Genomic DNA, 19,573 nt, shown 5'->3' with positions numbered 1-19,573 from the left:
AGAGTCACTCGAAACACTGGGGTGTTCATCTGCACTTCCGCAATATTTCCCACAAGTGCCAACGGGCGGGGAGCAGCGAGCGAGCCATCGAGATGCCAACCCGCGCATCCGCATCTGTTCGCACGGGAGTGTCTGTCACCCCAGCTTCCCCCCCTCCACTCCTTTCTTCCGTCCCATCCCATGTTCAATACCATCAAATGCTGTGCTACCCTGCACCCAATCACATGCCCGCCGGCTTCTCTTCATAAGCCAATCATGCAGTGAGCGACTCCCCCTTCTGTTCAAAATGCTTGAATCCCTCGCCCACTACACGGTGCGCCCTGCTGCAGGGTACTAATTATTGAGACTTATGCGGAAAGGTATCTCATCTTGAGGACCTGGCCCATCTCGCGTCTATTTTATACATGAAAGCTTTCGACCAAATCATATGTATCTACCTAAATGAAATGCTCTACAACGAGCTAGCAATTGTCTATACGTGCATATGTTAGGTACCTAAGGGAAGCATCCCAGTTGAAGATGGAGAGGAGAACGCCGAACAAGATCTCAACAAGACCAAGTCACCTACCTTACCCAGGTGATTGGCGTGCCCAGGCATCTCACCCCCATGATGCAGGTCAATTGTGGCAGTGCTGCTACTTCCAAGCAATATTAACCACTTCGAGTTGCAGACCGAGACCTCATACCCTCAAAGTCCCACGCCCTTCGACCAAGAGGTCCACGACGTTCCAGTCTGGTGGACCACTGAATGGACAGCTCTGTTTCCATACACAGCTTATGGACGAATGGCCCGCACGGGTACCATAGCCCATGTCACTCGCGTTTTTCGGCACCATCGTATGTGTCGGATACTCGTCGTATGTCACTTAATACGCGTATCATTGTCAAGCTGCTGTCCTTTCTACCTAAGGAAAGGCACGCTGCTCGTAAGCGCATGCTTTGATGCCTGCCCTTTGCTCTACAACCACCATGATATCCTGACAGGCAGCCAAACAGTGACCAAACCCTGATGATCCGGTCGTGTTGCTGCTTAGAACCACACAAAAAAAAGTAGGCCGCTCTGGAGAGGCTCCCAACGATGCCTAGCCTCGCAAACCATGGCGGCTGTCCCGGGTCTTCCGGCCAGACCTGCCACATCATCCGAGTGCCTAGGCACTTGTCATCTCGGTATAAACCAATGCCAAATCCACCCGCCATCTTCAGGCTGCGGGTTCTGCCCTTTTCCGTCCCCGTGCTTAATCCATCTCTCCTTTCTCGCTATTCGTTGTTCGCAAAGCAATGTGATGAACAGATTGATGGGTATCTTGTTTTTTCCGAATGTCCAGGTCTTGCTTCCAACCACAACAATGCTTTGGATAATTCTTCGCTTTTCTCACAGCTCCTTACTTGTCAATTCGAGTGGGCTTCGTCTATCGGCCTCTCAGTGACCTGGAACCCTTGACGGTGGCCGGTAGACACTGCGTCAGCCGGTCGCGTTCTGTTCGGGAGTTAGCATGAGCCCGAGTCCATTCGGCAATGGGTCTAGAAAAACTTACCCGCTTCGTTTTCGAAGAGGAGCGTGATGTCGTCGTGCTCACCCGGCAGGTCCGGCAGGTCCAGACAAATGAATCCCATGTCGTCTGACGGTCCGTCGCTGCCGTTGGGCATGCGTGGCATGGGGAACTTGGCGTCAACAAACTTGATACCAGCTTTACTGCTCCTCGAAAACGTCTCGTATACATCCGTGCCTTTCAAAACGAAGTTCATACACTGGCCGTGGTGAAAGTCTGGGAAGAACGCGAGGAGTTGCATGATTGTGCCTTGTTGCACCACTTGGACTCGAGTCAATCCCGCCTCCCATTTCTTGTGGATCGGAACCACCATTCTTCGTCGAGAAATTGCAAAGGTAGCGGCGAGGCCGTCGAAGACGACTTGGAATCCAGTCAATGCAGCCTGGAAGGCATGGAGATCTTTCTGCGTCGGGAAGCTGTAAGTGCGAATTGTTTGGGTCGTCTGCAGCATTTGGAGCATTTCGGTCATAGCCTTGGGGATCTCCTTGCCAACAGTTCCGTCTGCTACGTTTGCAGTCATGTCGAACTGTGGCTGGCGCATCACCACGAGAGACTTGGTCTCTTGAACCTCGAGCCTCACTCGCAATTCGCCGGGTTGCAGGTTCACTCGGTCGGTGAGTAAACCCTGCTTGGATTCAACGATGACTCGTAATCTGTCGGCTAGAACTGTCCGAGGATATTCGTCGTCGGCATCTTCGTTGATGACTCGAAGGGATGTCCAGGGGATCTGGCTGACGCCTGGAAGATACTTGCTATCCTGCAACGATGTCGACATGGAGAATCCGATAAGGGGCACATCTGCGTAGATCGTCTCATCCTTTTGCACAGAAGTACCGGAAATAAGGCTGTTGAGCTGGGCCCGCTCCCCCTCATCAGCGAACGAGAGCACCATGCTCACCTTCATGCGCTTGTTCGGATCCGGGTTGACATTGTCGTACTTGAGCATCAAGGCAGCATCACCTCCGTCCGACCTAAGGAAACTGAAGGGGATTGGCATCTGTGGCGTGTAGGTGTGGTTGACACCGCTCAGCGTTCTCGTGCGAGGGCCTGTCACCACGACGATTCTGTACCCCCTATGGTAAGCGCGTGGACCTGCAGCAGCATGCTCCTTATGAATCTTCTCAAACAGAGCCACATCGCAATTTGCCACGGCTTCCTTGGGAAACGCCCGGGAATTGGGATTTGAGTCGAAGTACTGGAATGACCGAAGGGTAGAACGGAAAACGCAGTGCTCGTCGGATCGAGCGTACAGTGTCGACTGCACCTGGGCACCGAAATCGTACATATTCCACAGCATTCGGTAGTCCTGCTGTGAGCACTGAACGACGATCATGAAGCCTCTGGGCAGTTTGATCTCGAGTGAGTGGGTTGAATTGCGCCAGCGGACATCGTCCCAGGTCGGGCCCGAGTTCTTATTTCCTTGGATTCGTAAGTTCACTTCACCGTGTTGACTAGCGATAACAAAGACCAAGTTGTGCTGTTTGTTAGGTCGGACCATGGTCAGGAGGCAAGGGAAGTAGAATCTCTGAGAATCCATGCCCTGTTCCATCAAGAACACGTCCGTGCTCACTCTGCCGAATGTGAAGTTCTCAGCAGTATCGTTAGGGGGCAGAGTCTCCAGAATTTCGAAAGCAGAGGGGGTGCGAACAACACCCGTCATGGCTGCAGATGAATCGGCAGTGAGCAAGGCAATCATGTCAACGCTCAGTCGGGGATATTCAACCCAGATAGACTTGTCGATGGTCTGAGGCAAGAACGCCTCTTCAGGCGGAAGGAACCCGTTTCTTTTCATTGAGACGGCAAGCTTCTTGAGAGCGCCGACCAACGTTGAGCGAATCTCAGTAATGCCTGCATCGGGCGCAAGGCGCTTGTTCTCCTGCACCTCAGGTATGGCTTCCTCCACCAACCAGTAGCCTTTGGCAAGGTTGGCATATGCCTGCTGGCGATCATTCTCGTTCTGCATCTGGTCTTGAGGACTACCAGGTCGTGCACGAACTGCAACCTCTAAAGCAGTGCGTCCTTTGATGAGCCACCACAGTGCAGCACGTGATAGCTCTAGCGGTGAACAGGCCGAAATAGGCTTGATTGTCTCGGCATGCAGCCTGAATAGTTCATTAAAGTGGCGAGTGCGAGTGACGAATGTGTTCAGAGCGTCATCACCAACTGCAAGGACTGCATCATGCAAGTTGAAGGATGCCTGTCTCGAGGCGACTGTTGCAGATGGGGGCGCCATGTGGTACTGGGAATTGACAGAAGGCTGCCGAGAGAAGTTGGCAGCTGTGTTCTGCTGCTGGCTGAATTCGGTGCTGCTGGAATATATGGATGAGGGGCTTTGCTCGGGAGGCTTTCTGTAGTCATCTGGGGATCTCGGCTGGAGAGGCACCTTGCTAGGTGGCACTGGAGATCTGGTTGGGGACTCGTTTATCTGCGGTACGAGAGGCGTTTGGCCTCCATGCTCCTCCCGCTCAGCTTGACGTGCGGCCTCTGCAAATGCCTTGCCCTCTGCTTGTCGCATCTCCGCCTGCTGGTGCTCGATGAAGGACTTTCGATTCTCGTTCTTCGCGATGGTCGGGGTGTCTAGGAATGGCGCCGAAACTGCGTTACCTGGTGCCACCTCTCTATAAGCTGGAGGGGGTTCTTTGGGCTCGATGGGCTCGTTGCTGACAGAGGAGAAGCCTGTCTGTGTTCGTCGCAGGCGGCCAGGCATGAAGTCTGAGTCCTCTTTCGGCGCTGAGGGCGCTCTCGGCGGGGAGTCGTGAACAGCAGCCACGGGTGTACGTCGTGGGGACGGAGGAGGTCGCTGCTTCTTGCGCCTCGATACCTCAATGGCTGGGATCTCCGACTCATCACCACCTTCGCCAATGATGTCGGGTTTCTGGTCCACAAAACGAACGGTCAAGCCCTTTCGGTTGCTACGCCGCGGGCTCCGAGGTGGGATGCCCGGGCTTAGGCCAGGGCTGCGGGCGGAGTACTGGCTCGGGGGGTTCAGGCTTTGCTGTGAGTGACTAGCAACAGACAAGGCTTGTGGATAGCGAGTAGCGGAGGAGATATCGAGCTTCGAAAGCTGGGGGATGGCGGTGGAAGGCGAGGCATGGTTGACCTGCAGGGTATCAGAGGGGCCGTTGAGGAAATCATTGATATTATTGCCTGTTTCTTCGGCCGTGGGCTTGCGATCTTTCTCTTTGAGGGCAAAGAGCTTCCCCATTAGACGACCCCGCCTCGAGGTCGCGGAAGGCGGCTCGTTCTCCATTGTTTGAAATCGTTATCGACGCGCGGTAATATCGAAACCATAGGAGTAGGTGGGATCCTGCGCAAAGTAGGCAGCGTCAGCAAAGTCAAGCAAGGTAGGAGGCGTGAGCTGCCTCTCCGGTGGGATGTAGTTGGAGGAGGAAGGAGGTATGGGTATCAGCAGCCAGACCAGAAATTGAAATACCTCGAAGAGTTACAGAGCAGACTACAGTCGAAGCTGCTAAAAATGTCCGCAACCACTCGTGAGCGGAAAGTGCGATTCTTGTATTTTTGACAGTTGGCAAGTCGATTTGAGAGAAGGACGCGGCACCCGTGATAATTGTGCGAAGTGGCCTACCCAAGGTTTGGCGGTAGGTAGTCGTCTGTCAGCCCGGCGGGTGCGAAGCAAGGTAGTTGCGGCGAGAGCAGTGACAATTCAAGGTTGGAGAAGGTCTGGGTTTGGCACAACGAGCCCAGACGAATCGGGATTGTTTGCCTTGCAGCAGGTAAGTTGGTGGTGCTTGCTGCTGGCGTCACTGCAAATGCGACCGTGACTGTGAAAGAAAGGCGGTCGGTGGCTTCAGCCCAAATGGGGTGAGATTTCGACGTTGGGTTATTCAAGAGAAGCAAGGGGTTTCAGTTTCGGAGAGATCGCAGGTAGGTACGCAGTGGTATTGTATTGGAAGGTGCGGAGCGGCAAGGTAAGGTAAGGTAGGCAGGCACGCAGGTAAGGTGCAGAGCAGTGCAGTCGACGCGCGGGTCTGCGGGTGCGGAGCTTAACGACGACACAGGGAAGGTAAGGTATGTACGGATACTGGACCTGGGTCTTGGCTTCCTCACTAATCATTACCATGCGGATTCCAGGCGAAGGACGGCCACATGCACCACGTTGAAGAAGGAAGTTCCAGCGTCCTCGAGCATGGAAGTTGCAAAAGATGCAACAAAAGGCATGGGGGAGTTGAATGTGGGCAGGCGCCCGTGAAGTGCGGATACGTGAGGTGGTGAGGTGAGATTTCCAAGTTGTCTTGGACCGACTCCTCGCTAATACCTCGAAGTACCTTACCACGGTGCGTACAGCGCGTCTGTCTCCAAGTTCCTTGCCTAGGAACTTTACGCTACTTCCCCCCTCATGCGTGGACCCTTGAAGACTCCAGTCCGCCCTTTAAGTGGCCAGGGGCCGTCATTGACACTACAACAAACTCAACCCCCCTTTCCGATCCCCGCCCAACCAGGCCGGGTCGACGTGGTTGCACGTCACAAGCGAGACAGAACAGGTGCCTTCTTCTGTACCGGACAGTGGAGGGGCGTTACTCGGCTGTCAGGTCAGGTTGCCCCAGTATCAGCACCAATCTCGAGTGGACGGCAACCGCATCGTTTGCAAATCCCCAAGAGGAGTCGGACGGTATCTGTTCTTTCTCCACTGATTCTGATTGCGGTACTGATTCTCTTCCGACTATAGGAACTTTGGCTTACGGCTCATTTTACCTGCATGAGGGAGGGAAAGAAAAACAAAGGCAGCAAGGCGATTGTCGAGGTGTCCAGACATGGGTCTTATCAACTTGATGGACGGGCACTTTGATCGGGAAGGCTGCCCTACCCATTCGGCAACGCAAACGAGACATAAGTGAACAGGTGTCTGTCAACCTCAGTGCACCTCACGCCATCTCCATCGTGGGACATCGTACATGGCCATTATCACGCCGCACGCACAGCATGACACCAGAGGCACGTCGCAGCACGAGCACGTCCTTTCCTCCATGGCGAAGCTTGACTCCCTCGCTGGGCTGTAGGGCGGCCATTCCGGGTTGAGTGTCCGGGGAGGATTGGAATCCCAAGCCCCAAGAGCACGGAACCTCTCTAGGGACCTTGTCCCTACCGTTCCTGGGTACGGGTGGCCTACGCAGTAGGTATACCGCACTAATACTTAGGCGCCGGCCGAAGGCAAATTCCACACTATTTTTGGGGTCCCATTCTCCAGCTCCGAGGCCCAGGGTGCACCAGGTGGGAGGGACCCGTTGTGCCGTTGCAGTTGGGGGCTCCTGCTGGACGACTGAGTCGGGTCTTGGGGCCCTGGGGGAGCATTGGAGGGGGCTTCTTGGTCTCACTTTCGGGGTCCTCTTTGCTGGGCGAGAATAAAGCTGCTGAGTGGTGAGAATGGGTGAAGGGCGGAGACGCGAGAGCGCAGGCATTGCCGTCATTGGGTCGCGTTTTAAAATAAGAGGGAGGTCTGGGGGGTCTGGGGAGGGGCTCTTCGGCCTTGAGCGGTTCTCAACACGAACTTGTCGTACTCGCCCGTTGACAGTTCTACCTGTTAGCGAACCGAGTGAATTGGCCGCTTACTATCCGTAGATAACTGTTTCCTTTCAAGGTTGAGTGGGCTCGTAAATTCTCCCTCGTGTTCATAGTCTGCATACGACCTGTTTCCATAAAATAATTCACTTCGTATCCGTTTAAATTCCTGACCACCACCTCGCTCCAGCCCAACACGGGCTGGCCCGCTGGCATCAATTCTTCAGCTGCTACTGCAGTAAGAGGTACTGGGTAGAAGCAACTTTGTAAGGTCGGTCGCCGGTCGTCTATGGAGTCGTGGTCGCGCCTAGCAAATCGCACGTGTAGGTCACAGATCAAATGCAATGCAATACGCAGTCTCATGTACCCCTTGATTTCACGGATTTGCATACACATCGGACAATTCAAGGTTCAGAGTTCAGACGCTACTTACATGATGATGTGCAGCTTAAGTTTCAGACATGGGACGAATCTATCAAGCTGTCCGAACCTTAGCCTACTTGAGTAGCAGCGTCCTTGGCGAGCCGCAACTTGGCCATCCCATCTCAAAAGGTACCTTACACTGCGGTAAGCATGTGGGTGACAAAATAAGATGTCTGGGCCGGTCAACAGACAAGGAGCCGCATTCTCAAAGTCATTGTTGCTATCATAGTTGCCATGCGCTGTCTAAATCGTGTTCAGTGAGAAAGACATGAGAAATGTGAAGCAATCATAGCAGCAGTGGCAATAAGTAGAAACAAGGCCGAGGAAAGTTTTGACCATGTGTCTTGTAGATTTCCTCCGAGAACTTAGGAAGGCACTCTCAGAGAGGCCACATGTCGCGTGAGCAACACCCGGACTGTCCAGCCGGAGCTGTTCCCTGCGACCAGCCAAAAGAAAAAAAAAAGCTTCCCGCAACAAAAACAAGCAAACACCACATGCAAGATCCCGTCCAAGACAAGAGGTGTGGATAACAAATCTCTTCAACCGGAAAACTTAACTGCCTTGTCCGTTGCATACAGCACGTGGCATTGACGCCGCTTGCCTTTTTCTCTACACAATTCTGTCCGGTGCAGCAGAAGTTCTCTTCTCCTCCTTCATGAGACATCTCTTCGAGACAAATCGATGAGGAACGAGCAACTTGGTCGATAAAAGGCATCCCGCTAAAGCATTTCGGAAACCTCGCAAGTCATGCAAGCCGCCTATCGAGGCGCTAATACGACGCAGAGCCGAAACTTCTAGCAAAGATACCTACGAGTCATTTTGCTTCTCTTTTCACGGACACGACGCAGACAATTACCATCAACTCCACAACACACAAAGTATGTCGAAAATCAAATCGCTTTCATCATTTCATTTCCTAGCTGTCGCTCGCACCGCAATTAAACCCAACTCAGGGATGGCCACCCGACCGTGTCTGTGTTACTCCGTACGGGTACAACGTTCAAACTCGCCCCGATCCAACAAACTAGATGCCAAGGCCCGCCACGCCGTTATCAATAGGTTCACGCATGGACCATTTGCCGGAGTCTCTTCTCAATCTTCTGACGTCCATCCAACGTCTCCCACACGTTGTGAGGCGCGTCGTCGACCGTATCCCAATGCTTCAGGTTTCTCGTCAGATGGCTGAAATCTCTCTGCTTGTCCTCCCATTCGCTGTCCTTGCGAATGTTGACGCCGGAGCTGATGACCACCAGTGGGGTATTCGGGTACTGGATGGCCTTACTACTAATCACCTCGCGCTTGGTGAGTGAATCAGCCACGAGACTCTCCTGCAACTTTGAGAACAGGTACTTTCCACTCTGTCTGGCTGAACGACCCCAGACGCGGTCTGCGCTAGTGCGTCCACGGAAGATGGCGCCTGGGAGACGTTCGATTCCAAGAGGGGAGAATACGCCACGAAGCCAGTAGGAGAAGCCTCTACCGGGGTCCGAAACCCGGTGAAGAAGGTCTTCGTGAAGCGGATCGATCAGAAGAAGGCCGTTTACTTCTCTGCCGTGTCGAGAGGAGAAGATTTGAGAGTAAACGGAACCAATTCCAGCGCTGGCAAGGATCCAAGGGCCCTTCTCACCAGCTCGTGCGAGAGCCTCGCTTAGGGCGTCAGTTGCCATGCCTGCTGACAGAGGGCTGGGGGCGGTATCGCTCCATCCGTAGCCCGGACGGTCGGCGAAGCAGTATCTTGAGATGGAGTCGTTCTTCAGAGCGTTTTGCGCAAACTGCCACAGTCCATTCTCGACTGGCAAGTCACCTCCCTCGAAGAAAACAGTAGGTAGCTTGTTGCCCGCGGCATCGGTGCCGTTGCCATCGCAGTAGACGTGAATGCGGTATTGGTCGCCATCGACCCAGTACTGCTCGCCCGGCGGGCCAAACCCGGCATCGAGAGATCGCAGAATCAGAGTGGCAGTGATAAGAATGATGATCAGAGACAGGACGACATAGGCCACCGTTGAGATGAGCACCTCGGTCCATTCCCAGACTGTGCGTCTCGTCTCAACGCGGCCAGTCAGCCTCTCCTCCTCTTCAGCCTTGCCCCATTTCACAGTTCGGTCACAGGCGAGTGCCCACAAGCTCACGACGAATGCCCCTGAGGGTGGCCTTGTCAGCAAAGGACCGGTCACATCAGATGCCAAACTCTCAACTTACAGACAACACTCGCAACTCCCACTCCAGCCTCTTCGTAACGGTTCTTCTGCACCGCAACAATGAGGATCATGTTGACAAGTAGCATGAGAGCCATAAAGATGGCCAGAACCCGGACAGCCTTGGACGGAGCCGCAAAGAACACGAGAGTAAACAGAAGCGTGAACAGTGCCACGCTCGAATAGCTGAAGGCGTAAAATCCGGAACCGCGGGTGTGCATCCCAGGCGGCGTAACGAAGGAGGAAACCAAAGTCAGAGTCCACCACGTGAAAGTGAGGGCCGTGAAGAGAACAGTCACCCATCGCAGCAATCGCACCGTCCACAGGTTATACGGAGACACCGCCGGGTCATCGGGCGTCAAATACTGGCGGTTGTCGCTGTCGAGCCGGTTCGGTAGGAGCCGAGTGTGTTCATCGGGTTCCCGTGCCGCGTACTCATTCGAACCTCTCTCTTCCGGAGGACCAGGTCCATCACGAACCTCCTGATCGTCGTCCTTCTTGTTCCTCGAACCCCAAAGCGAAGACATGGCTGGCGTTTTGTGTCGTAGCTATCGTCGAAGGCCTGGACAACGGGGGGGATATTCGCACCAAGTGGCACAAGTGATATGCGGCAGGGTATCTTTCGTAAATGCAACCTTGACCGAAAAGTACAGAAAACCGATGCAAAAAAGGAAGAATACGAGGGAGAGAAAGAGGGAGAAAGCTGGGAACTGGGGGACACACGTCCAAGTAAATGGCGGTAGACTGAAGCAGCTAAGACGAACGACCGTGGACTAGGCACTAATACCTACTTACATCCCGCTCACAGACGTCTCAATGACGGCAGGGGGGGGCCCAGAGCTTCATCGAATCAATGCTGCAACCACCACTCACCAGAGGGCAGAGGCCAGAGCTTCCTGGTCATGTACGTCATCCTCTGCAATTGGGGGAACGCGACACACAGCGCTGTCACCGAATGCGGAAAGGTGGGGAAAACAACCACGGCGCTGGCGCCGTGAGGATCGCCGATTGGAAGGCCCCATTTTCCAGCAGTCCAGTCGGGGGAGCTGGCCACTGGTTACTGCTTCAGCACACTGCCCGTCCGAAATCTCCACACCCGACTCGGAGCTAAGCTCCGGCCTAGCGTGGGGGATTCACGAAGCGTTGGTAGCCAACGCGGGAGCGAGTTGGCGAGAAGCAAATGCTCGCGCCTCACTTTGGGCAGCATGGAAAGAAACAGGGAATTCAACGTTGGTGGTGGTGACCCAGCCAGCTGCTCTTTGCTGTCCTGCAAATGCATCTGCATCTGCGGGTGCCAATGACAGTTTTCAGCTCCATACCTGAGCTAACACGAGCATCAAGTGGTGTCTCGGTGTTCGACTTGACCAATCAACCAACCAACCGCATGCGATCGAGCTGTCACTCACGCAATCTTGACGGCTAGGCCTCCTCCACACCACCGGTGAATCCCATCGTGACTAAATCTCTCAATCGTCCCACTCCAGTGTGCCCTACATGACTTCCGGCAAGTTTGTGGAGTTATGCCGCGATTGGGGACCGATATTGCGATACATTTTGTGACTGCCCCAATTTCCTGGCCCACGACTGCTCCAGATCTCCAAATAGGAACTATTCATCGTCAATGTCAAGTACGCATGTACCTTCAACATCCTCTGTGACCGTCACCAGCCGTCAACCATTGGGAACATTACGTTGGCATGTGAATTTGGCACTCAAGGAGCATAGTGGGAAATCTTCCGCTTTCATCAGACTATGGTGCTCTTAAAGACAGTCGTTTCAGGCCCTCCATCCTGTGGCGCACAAACGGCCAACAAAGTTTGAAAATTCCACCGCAGCTTCTGTGACAGGCTCATTGCCGTGGCGTCTAGAAACGGGTATAATGCAAACGCGATTCAAGCAAATCGTCATCATCTTTCAGTCGTTGTCTCGTTCATCAATCCACCTACTCCCGCGTCTGCCTTGTCACAAATAAAGGCATGCCCCTTCCCCAATTTCAGCCTGTTGAGTATCACGCCTATGCCCATGGGGCAATAGGATTGACCTCCCTGCTACCCGCCGAAGACTCAGATGAAACAGAGCCGGAGATTCTCTCGCAACCGCCATATGCTTGGCGAACCTGCTTTCGATTGGCAAACTTCTTCTTGGCAATCGTCTCGGGATCAGGCCCGCTGGAAGGCTTGATGGCCTCTTCGGGAATTGCTCCAATAGGAGCGTGCAGCTTTGCGCTGGCATCTGGGTCATTCATCGCGATCCCATGTTTGTGGTACTCTTGTTTCTTGAGCTGTTTCCAGTCTTGAGAGGACGGCTCGCCAGTACTGAACCAGTCTTTGAGCTGGCTCACCCAATGATGCTTGCCGTCTTTGGGTTTGGTCTTACCACTTCGTCTCTTCTTTGTAGGGCTTCCACTGACACTAACTGTAGAAGCGCTGTACTCTGATGTCTGAGAATGGTCGGAGAACATGCGTTTCGGAGGGGACATCCTCAAGTCCATCTCCGAGATTCTGCGTCTGAGACCCATCTCGTCGTCTGAGAGATCGAGCAAAGTTCCTGGATGGTTATCTTCTTCGTCTATCGCTAGCCCTATCCTATGAGGGGCAGTTCGCGTGTCGACTGTTGCTATTCCTGAGCTAGATGCCGGGCGAAGTGGGCTCGGCGGGCGTAGGTGGGTGGATGCAAGATCGACTGACTTGGCGAACTTGTGACCGAGAACAAAAGCGCGCTTCTGAGGAGACGCCTTCTTAGGTGAGCTTTCAAAGACAGCCCGAGCTGGTGGATGAGTAGTTCGAGATCCAGTGAGAGAATCTCGGTCAGGATTCTGCGGCGCACTTCTATCGATTCGAGGCAGTCCTTCGGATTCAATGATCTTTTTGGTTCTCAGTGGTGTTGAGATTCCGAGGAGACTTCGCCGTTTCTTTTTCTTCTTCTCTGGAATCGGCCCCTAGCCGTAGACAAATGCCTCTGGACCAGTATCGGAAATGAAAGACTGCGAATCTGTCGAGGGTTCGATTTCTTCCTCCCGTATGGGTCTGTACGATGACGCCCAGTAGAACGGGGGCTCGATGAGGCCACTAGTTGTGGATGTTCGTGCTTCTCCAAAACCGGCAGGAGGTAGGTGAATACCCAGCTGTGCGGATGAAGAGATGGAGGGTCCCGACGGTGGTCGTAAGGCCGCGGTTGGGTATGAGAAATTCCGAATGGGAGGCGAAGGTGCTGGTGAGTCGAAGGGTGAAAGCAGGTCTTCTTGGATAGGTTGAGGCGGGTTCTTCTGCTTGTTTCGATGTCGATGGAAGAGCCGCATTGTTCGGTGAGAGAATAGACTAGTAAAACTGCTATTCAAACATTCGAAAAAGACGCCCGAATTCCCCGAGATTTGCAGAAGAGACGCCAGACAGTATTCTTTGGTAGGTGAGGACGGACAGTGTCACACAATTTCCGTATAGGGCGAAGGTGAAGGTGGCTTGGAGGATATGTATATGTGCGGAGAAGGCGAAAAAGAATGGTAGAGTTTGATAACAAGTATTCGAGGCGAAGAAGTTGGGTGTTTTGGAACTGAGTGTTGAGGAATTTGTATGTTCAGTAAAGTTGAGGCCGTGTCAGAGAGGAGAGAAAGAAGAACTGGCGGGCGAGGAGTAGAAGTAGAAAAGATCAACAGAGAGAGAGAAAAGGACCTCGTGGCAGTAACGTGTAATTTGACGCCGGCCCAAAAGAAGCGGAATGGAAACAAGAGCATGGGACGGAAAGGTCTCAGAAGCCATGCATGCTCGCTCTTGTGCTCTTGCCCCGCTCGTGTTGATTACCTTCCACGCCTTCCCAAGTTTTTCTTCAGGAAAGAGCAGGCGGATTGGCTTGGCCTGCACCTTCCATGCTTTCTTTTGGTGGATGCCATGCCTTGTCAGGCATGCTACCCCGGCGTTCAGCACCTCGTGCCCATTAGCTCCTGCCATGTTGAGGGCAGAAAGAGCGAGGCATCACGGACACCATCTACCCGACCCTGTCGATATGCCAGCCCTGCAATACGACTGGACGCCACATGTCACTAATCATACGCTAACGCCAACGTTGGCAAAGACTGTGCGGTAATCCATAAGAAACGACGTTTAGTATTCATTGTTAGGGCACCCTCACGAGATGAGTGACGTCTTCCCCGGCCGCTCTACTACTGCAGCATCGTTGAACTATGAGCAGAGCCCTTGCCTGAAGTTGTTCGAGGGCTGGGTCCATGCAAGGAATGGGACTTCCACCGTCGGACTCCTCGGTCGACCGTCGACCTAGTCATCCCTTGGTTAGGTGTCTCGTAGTGTCTCAGGAACCAAAACGCAAGACTGGCCCAGCAAAACCAACTGCTAGCCCTTCGACGGCGTGTCGTTTCGTCCTTTGTTGACCGTCCGAGATGGGGAATGTGGTGCTCTCAGCTTGAAAGCACGGCTAACCCAGCGGTATGGTACAGGGACCAAGATGCATCTCACACACTTTAGGCTTCCCGTATTGGGGCGCAGCATCCTTTGTCTACTGGCCAGCAGGTTGAGGGGGCCCGTTTGTGCGGTAGTTGGATGTTTTGGAGGAAGAAGAATGCACTGATGATCGCCAGAAAGAAATGAGACAAAATCTTCGCTGTTTAGATTCAATATTGAAGACAGACCGAGTTCAAGCTAGATATTGGCGGGTCTTTTGCGACAAGTTTTCCTTATTCGGAGTTGTGGTGCTGGGTCATATCGAGATTTCGATAGCGTGGGCTGTAAAATGGAAGAAGCAAGTTTTCTTGCTGCAGCCACAATCTGATGTATCACAGATTCAACTTGCCGCCCGCGGATTCCGTTCCTCGTTCCGGTGCACCAGATGTGCCCTCTCCTGCGTAAGGTAAAATATCACATCTTCTAGAGGCCGTCGAGTTTCTCACGAATCTAGGCAAGCTCGGAAATCTACCATGGGCTGTGCGGGAATACGGACGTACGGTAGAACAACGTTGGACGGATTCTCAGAAGCTCTGGCTGGATAGCTGAACTGCTAGACCTGAACCGCACCAGTGCTTTCGACGTCATCGCCAGATGATCGAGATTCGAGAATACGCTCTTTTGTTGGACGTGAACTCAATGCCCATGGAGTTTCTCTCCGGAAAGAGGTTCATCGTCGATTTCTGCATCGGCGACTCCCCTCACAATAGCTGCTGAACAGAAGTCTCGGGAGGACAGCCAATCAGTCTAGTCCACCTCTGCACTTCAGACCCTGACGAAAATGAATGGAGCACCTGGCACGTGCACGCTCTTTCTAAGATGTACATACGGATACCGAGTGCCTAGGTAGGTAAGGTAGTAAGGTACCGGTAGACCGTGCACTGCCTGCCTCCCGTCGGCGACGTGATTCCGATCTTGATAATCTTCTGCAGGCGCCCTGCTCCAATCGAGCTAGCCAGTGGCGAACCTGCATTTGAACGTCAACCTCGGAGCGCTGTTTCCATTTCCCTGTCTTTCATCCAACCTTTGACTTTGGAATCCGTTGAATGAATCGGGCGGGCCACACGAGTAGGTAGGACAATACTTCCAACAACATCAACAACAACACCAGCAAAGTCAACAAACAGAAACCGTCGCTTGGCGCACGCACTTTGAGTTCACCCAACTCCTACGTCCGTTGGCTTACGCAGCCCGCCCTGCGCCCTCATCGTCGAAAGTATCATATCACAACGCAGTTCCTCTCTAGAAGCCTCTCACGGGCACATAAGCCCACAGGCACCTGCTTGAGAACCTGACTTAAGCTGAATGCAGCCTTCCCTGCACGGCGCTAGTATCCGAAGCTGACAAACTTCCCGAGCCATCTGCACGCGCGGCGCGCCAAACGCACGGTGCACATTCAGCTCCGAGTGCACTCCCGTTCCCCCTCCTTCCCAACCCCACCACGAGACGAAACACATTCCAACTTTCAACCTTCTATTCTCCCGCTCACACACCCAGGCGCCGACCACAAGAAAACAAACCAAGAAGCACCGCTGCTCCTGAGAGCGAGCCGCAAGCCTTCTCCCAACTATGCCCGGACTCACGATACAAACAGACGCGATCTCACCGCGCACATCGAGTGCGCCGGCACCCGCGCCATCTACGTCTGCGGCTGCTGGTCCGACTGCTGCCACAACCTCTTCGGCAGGCGGAACAAACCCACCACATGCGCAGCAGACCCCTCCGCGATCCTCTCGCTCCTCATCCCCCGCCCGGCCCCCCATCAGCCCCATAACCCCGACCCTACCCCCGGCCCGTCTGCCGGACCCTCCCGCCCCTTTCGCTGCCGACCGCCCTCTCCTCACCCACTCTTCCCAGCCGTCCGCCGCTACCGCCATCCCCCCTCCGCGTCCCGAACCCATCGACTTTGATTCCAACCCCGATGTCCTCGCCCTCAAGTCAGCCATCTCCATCCTCCAGATGCAATCGAGAAAGGCCGCCGCCGATATCCAAGGGCTCAACGCCGCAAAAAACGCCGCCGTAGAAAATCCGTCAGCTTTCCTCGCCGACCTCGGCACAGGCAAAGTGCACACGCAAGGCGACAAGCTGTTTGCTGAGTCTGATTCGGACTCAGACGACGAGACAGAGGGCAAAGCAGATGGGAGTGCCGCGCAAGGCAAGGCGAAGGAACCGCCACAGCCGTGGGAGTCACTTCCTAAGCCCCAGAACGTGGTGCGCTGTCCGCCCATCAACTGGTCACAATATGCCGTCGTCGGCGAGTCTCTCGACAAGATTCATGCGGACCAGCTGGCCAGACCAAGCCAAGGCGCTCCGGCAACGTTAGGACCCAGCGGGACATACGAGTTCAAAGGGGAGCCCGGAGGTAACCAGAGACCCTTCATCGGCGTCGCGGCCCCTTACACACCTGGGAAGGACAGGATCGAGAAGAAGGCAAGGGGAAGCAAGCGATGAGACATGACATTTCTTCCGTCCGAAAGATTTGAGAAAAGCCGGTTGAGGCAAGGTTGCCGGAACAAACATCCCGGGAATGGATGTATGATTGATGCTTTTTTACTAAGGTCATGAGATTACGAGGCGTTAAGCATGAATGGGGTGCATGGAAACGAAGGCGTTTTGATGTGTTAAGCCAGGGCCATATTTCCATTTCGAGTCTGAAGAAGAAAAAGAAGAAGAAAAACAACGATATCAACTTTCGAACGTAGCTACTTTCGTCGCGTCGTTATCCGAGGTATCTACTGGAGTCTAGCGGGACAATCCCAAGCCCGTTCCTGAATATGCATGATTCCTATGCCGTTAACGCCGTCCAGCCCTCTGAAAGCAACTTGAACTTGGACAAGCCAAGATCAATTTTCACTACCATCCCCGTCATGACCGGGGAAACCGATAACCGGAAAAATGTCCACCTTTGGTACCGCGTTGGTCGCGTGGTGAACACCCGCGCACCCGTGGTGATGTGCCTTAGACTAAAGGTGGTCATGAGAAGCAATATCAAAAGTCACTGAAAAGTTTAGCTTAGAAACGTAGGGCAAGATTCCGAGAGCGACTTACTCCATGCTCTGCTGCACAGATCTACGAAGCCGCCTGTTGTAGTTCTTCCGCGCCTCGGCACCTCCCCAGTAGAGGGTGTGCGCCTCAGGGTGTACCAAAGTTCGAGGGTCGTAAGCCGGATCTTCTTCTTCCAGTGCCGTAAACACAGCCTCGATGTGAGTTCGAACGTCCTCCTTCCTAAGTGAGTTCGGGAAATAGCACACTGTCCCGTCTTCTGCAATGCGATGGTGGAAAATGCGTGTGTGAAACTTGACTCGAGGTTGCTCCTCGGGGAACTTAGTACTGAAGTGGATTTTGAAGCGGAATAGGCCACCGTCGAGGTTCGTCATTGGACGCCCGAAATAGGTGATGATCCAAACGAAAGGATTGTTGTCCTCCAACTGGACGTCGTGAGGAATGTCTTGACGTTTGAATGCCTGCACCACTTGTTCATACTGGTGGCGCAAGTTGACGGAAAGTGTCATTTCCTTTTCGATCGCAACCTCGCCATCCTTCGCCCACTTGACGAGCTCATTGTCAAGCGCGGCCTTGACATTCCGCAGACGTCTTTCCAATTCTGTGTAGTTGAACTTGCCATCCATGGTGTTGCTAGCACCTTCAAACGGCATGCGAACAAACGCCTGGTGGTCCTTGACCTCGGTCTTTGCCTTCTGCACAGCAAGGAGGTAATTGTCGTAGTACCATAGGAACCGGCGCTTACATAAATCCTTAAAAGGCTCGAAAGGAACGTTCGTATCGTCGATATCATCGTTGTCGATATCCAGTTGATCTCCGTCCGCCGCAGACTGTTGGGCAATAGCGTTGCCGTCGGGTGTGAGACCAAGGTATTCCTCCATACGCTGGATGACGGCGACTCGAAGTGTTTCGTGACGTATCTAGAGCAATGATTAGTTATATTGTCTCTCATCATCCCCACACAGCAGCGAGTCAATTCACCTTCTGGACGTAGTCCTTCTGGTTCTTCTTATCCGATGCTTCGTTGGCCTCCTCGAATCCAGGCTCGTTCTCGTAAGGGTTTCCGGACATTAAGCTCTGGATTGAAATGAGGATAGATTCGAGGCCCTGTGCCGCAGACCATTCCTCTCCACGCTCTCCACGCCATGTGCTAGGTCCTGTTAGTCAAAAGTCCCTTGGCAAATCCCATGCGCCTGGCTATACCCGAGGATGGACCTGCAACACACGTTAGTGCTCTTTGCTACTGAATACTCCATTGCGGGAGGTAAACCTACAAGCAAACCTTGCCAGACGAGTAGATGTTGGGGTTGAATCGGCATCGACCTCCGTTCGTTGTAATACCGTTGACATTGGGCGACTTCCTAGGGTAATCTACATTTGCGTCAGTCCAACCCACCCATAATTGCCACATTATAGTAGAAGTGTACCCTTGTTGAATCTGATCGCAAACTACTTTCCCGTTAGTACTGCGAGCAAATCGGGCACTTTCACATCAAATCGGTACCTCAAAGAACCCAAACTCGTACGGAGTGTCGTGAGGTCCGATGATCAAGGCCTTAACATTGCGAACATCGACATCACGACAAGCAACAGCTATAGCTGGCAAGGAGGTCAGCATGTGGGCTCGACTGTGTTCGCGGGGAGGCTCGTACAAAGATCCGAGGTTCGCTGGATGTCGCCCAGTTCCTGTTGTGCGATCAAATGTCAGCCTTGCCATTCTTGCCCCTCCTTCATCGCTCTGGTGAGGGGCGGGGCAGCTAAGGTACCTTGGTAATCCGAATGATGGATTGATCCGCCATGATGCCAGTTGGGTCAGGCACTGCCCCTTGACAGTCAGTGAGCGTGCTTTGGCAGAAGCTTGGTTGTAGGCAGTGATCGTAGATTCTCCTTGACGTGGGGTAGGTAGTTGATGGAGAATCGAAGATGTGAGTGCGGCCTGAGAGCCTGGGAGAATGGTAGATGTCTGGTCAGTAAAGCGCTCTCTGCGACCGGGCAGATGCAACTTGAGGTGGGTTCTGTTGGTTGTCGGTTGCTTGGTTGGTGGTCGAAAACCAGGGTAGGGAGGTGGATAGGCACTACCACAGGCTACCTTAATGCTGCTCGGGCTGGTAGAAGTACAAGTTCTGGGCGGTAAGGGCTCACCCCAGTTGATGGGACACTGGGACGAGGCAGCTGCACCAAGTGCCTAAACTGGCAGTTTGGCGGGGCAGGAGGGGTAATTTTAGGGTGCGTTGATGCAGGTGAATCGCAGCGTTATTGTATGGTGAAGAGGCCTCTTTGAACTTCACAACTAAGAACTCCTTTCAAGCCCCACAGCGTAAAGCGGTGCTTTCATTGACGCGAAATTTGAGAAATGCGACGGAGCAACAAAATGGAGAAATGCCCATAGGATATCTTCTTACCTCAGCCTTGAATGAGATGTGGCTGAATGAAA

At 53.5% G+C, this 19,573-nt stretch overlaps 7 protein-coding genes across 7 annotated transcripts; 1 reads left to right on the top strand and 6 right to left on the bottom strand.

Moving 5' to 3' along the window:
* Positions 1–1,082: 1,082 nt before the first annotated feature.
* CLUP02_05571 (uncharacterized protein) lies at positions 1,083–4,800 on the bottom strand (the record flags this gene model as incomplete). Its single annotated transcript, XM_049284577.1, has 4 exons — positions 1,083–1,128; positions 1,191–1,361; positions 1,429–1,477; positions 1,536–4,800. 4 exons carry the CDS (start codon positions 4,798–4,800, stop codon positions 1,083–1,085), a joined length of 3,531 nt encoding a protein of 1,176 aa, XP_049141720.1.
* Positions 4,801–4,885: 85 nt separating this feature from the next.
* Positions 4,886–5,729, bottom strand: CLUP02_05570 (uncharacterized protein; the record flags this gene model as incomplete). Its single annotated transcript, XM_049284576.1, has 4 exons — positions 4,886–5,132; positions 5,212–5,356; positions 5,444–5,553; positions 5,629–5,729. 4 exons carry the CDS (start codon positions 5,727–5,729, stop codon positions 4,886–4,888), a joined length of 603 nt encoding a protein of 200 aa, XP_049141719.1.
* A 704-nt stretch (positions 5,730–6,433) lies between these two features.
* CLUP02_05569 (uncharacterized protein) lies at positions 6,434–6,976 on the bottom strand (the record flags this gene model as incomplete). The annotated part of the gene is made up of 1 exon (XM_049284575.1): positions 6,434–6,976. One exon carries the CDS (start codon positions 6,974–6,976, stop codon positions 6,434–6,436), a length of 543 nt encoding a protein of 180 aa, XP_049141718.1.
* Positions 6,977–8,551: 1,575 nt separating this feature from the next.
* On the bottom strand, positions 8,552–10,212 carry CLUP02_05568 (uncharacterized protein; the record flags this gene model as incomplete). The annotated part of the gene is made up of 2 exons (XM_049284574.1): positions 8,552–9,630; positions 9,690–10,212. The coding sequence occupies 2 exons, from the start codon at positions 10,210–10,212 to the stop codon at positions 8,552–8,554; spliced, it is 1,602 nt and encodes a 533-aa protein (XP_049141717.1).
* A 1,487-nt stretch (positions 10,213–11,699) lies between these two features.
* Positions 11,700–12,983, bottom strand: CLUP02_05567 (uncharacterized protein; the record flags this gene model as incomplete). Its single annotated transcript, XM_049284573.1, has 2 exons — positions 11,700–12,451; positions 12,650–12,983. The coding sequence occupies 2 exons, from the start codon at positions 12,981–12,983 to the stop codon at positions 11,700–11,702; spliced, it is 1,086 nt and encodes a 361-aa protein (XP_049141716.1).
* A 2,722-nt stretch (positions 12,984–15,705) lies between these two features.
* On the top strand, positions 15,706–16,587 carry CLUP02_05566 (uncharacterized protein; the record flags this gene model as incomplete). Its single annotated transcript, XM_049284572.1, has 1 exon — positions 15,706–16,587. One exon carries the CDS (start codon positions 15,706–15,708, stop codon positions 16,585–16,587), a length of 882 nt encoding a protein of 293 aa, XP_049141715.1.
* Positions 16,588–16,921: 334 nt separating this feature from the next.
* CLUP02_05565 (ubiquitin-conjugating enzyme) lies at positions 16,922–18,938 on the bottom strand (the record flags this gene model as incomplete). Its single annotated transcript, XM_049284571.1, has 7 exons — positions 16,922–17,099; positions 17,185–18,059; positions 18,121–18,289; positions 18,414–18,500; positions 18,666–18,732; positions 18,792–18,825; positions 18,906–18,938. The coding sequence occupies 7 exons, from the start codon at positions 18,936–18,938 to the stop codon at positions 16,922–16,924; spliced, it is 1,443 nt and encodes a 480-aa protein (XP_049141714.1).
* Positions 18,939–19,573: the final 635 nt, after the last annotated feature.

The sequence above is a fragment of the Colletotrichum lupini genome, chromosome 3 (assembly GCF_023278565.1).
Source record: "Colletotrichum lupini chromosome 3, complete sequence".
NCBI lineage: Eukaryota > Fungi > Ascomycota > Sordariomycetes > Glomerellales > Glomerellaceae > Colletotrichum > Colletotrichum lupini.
Note: the sequence above shows the minus strand (reverse complement) of the source record. Positions and strands in the feature narration are given on the sequence as shown.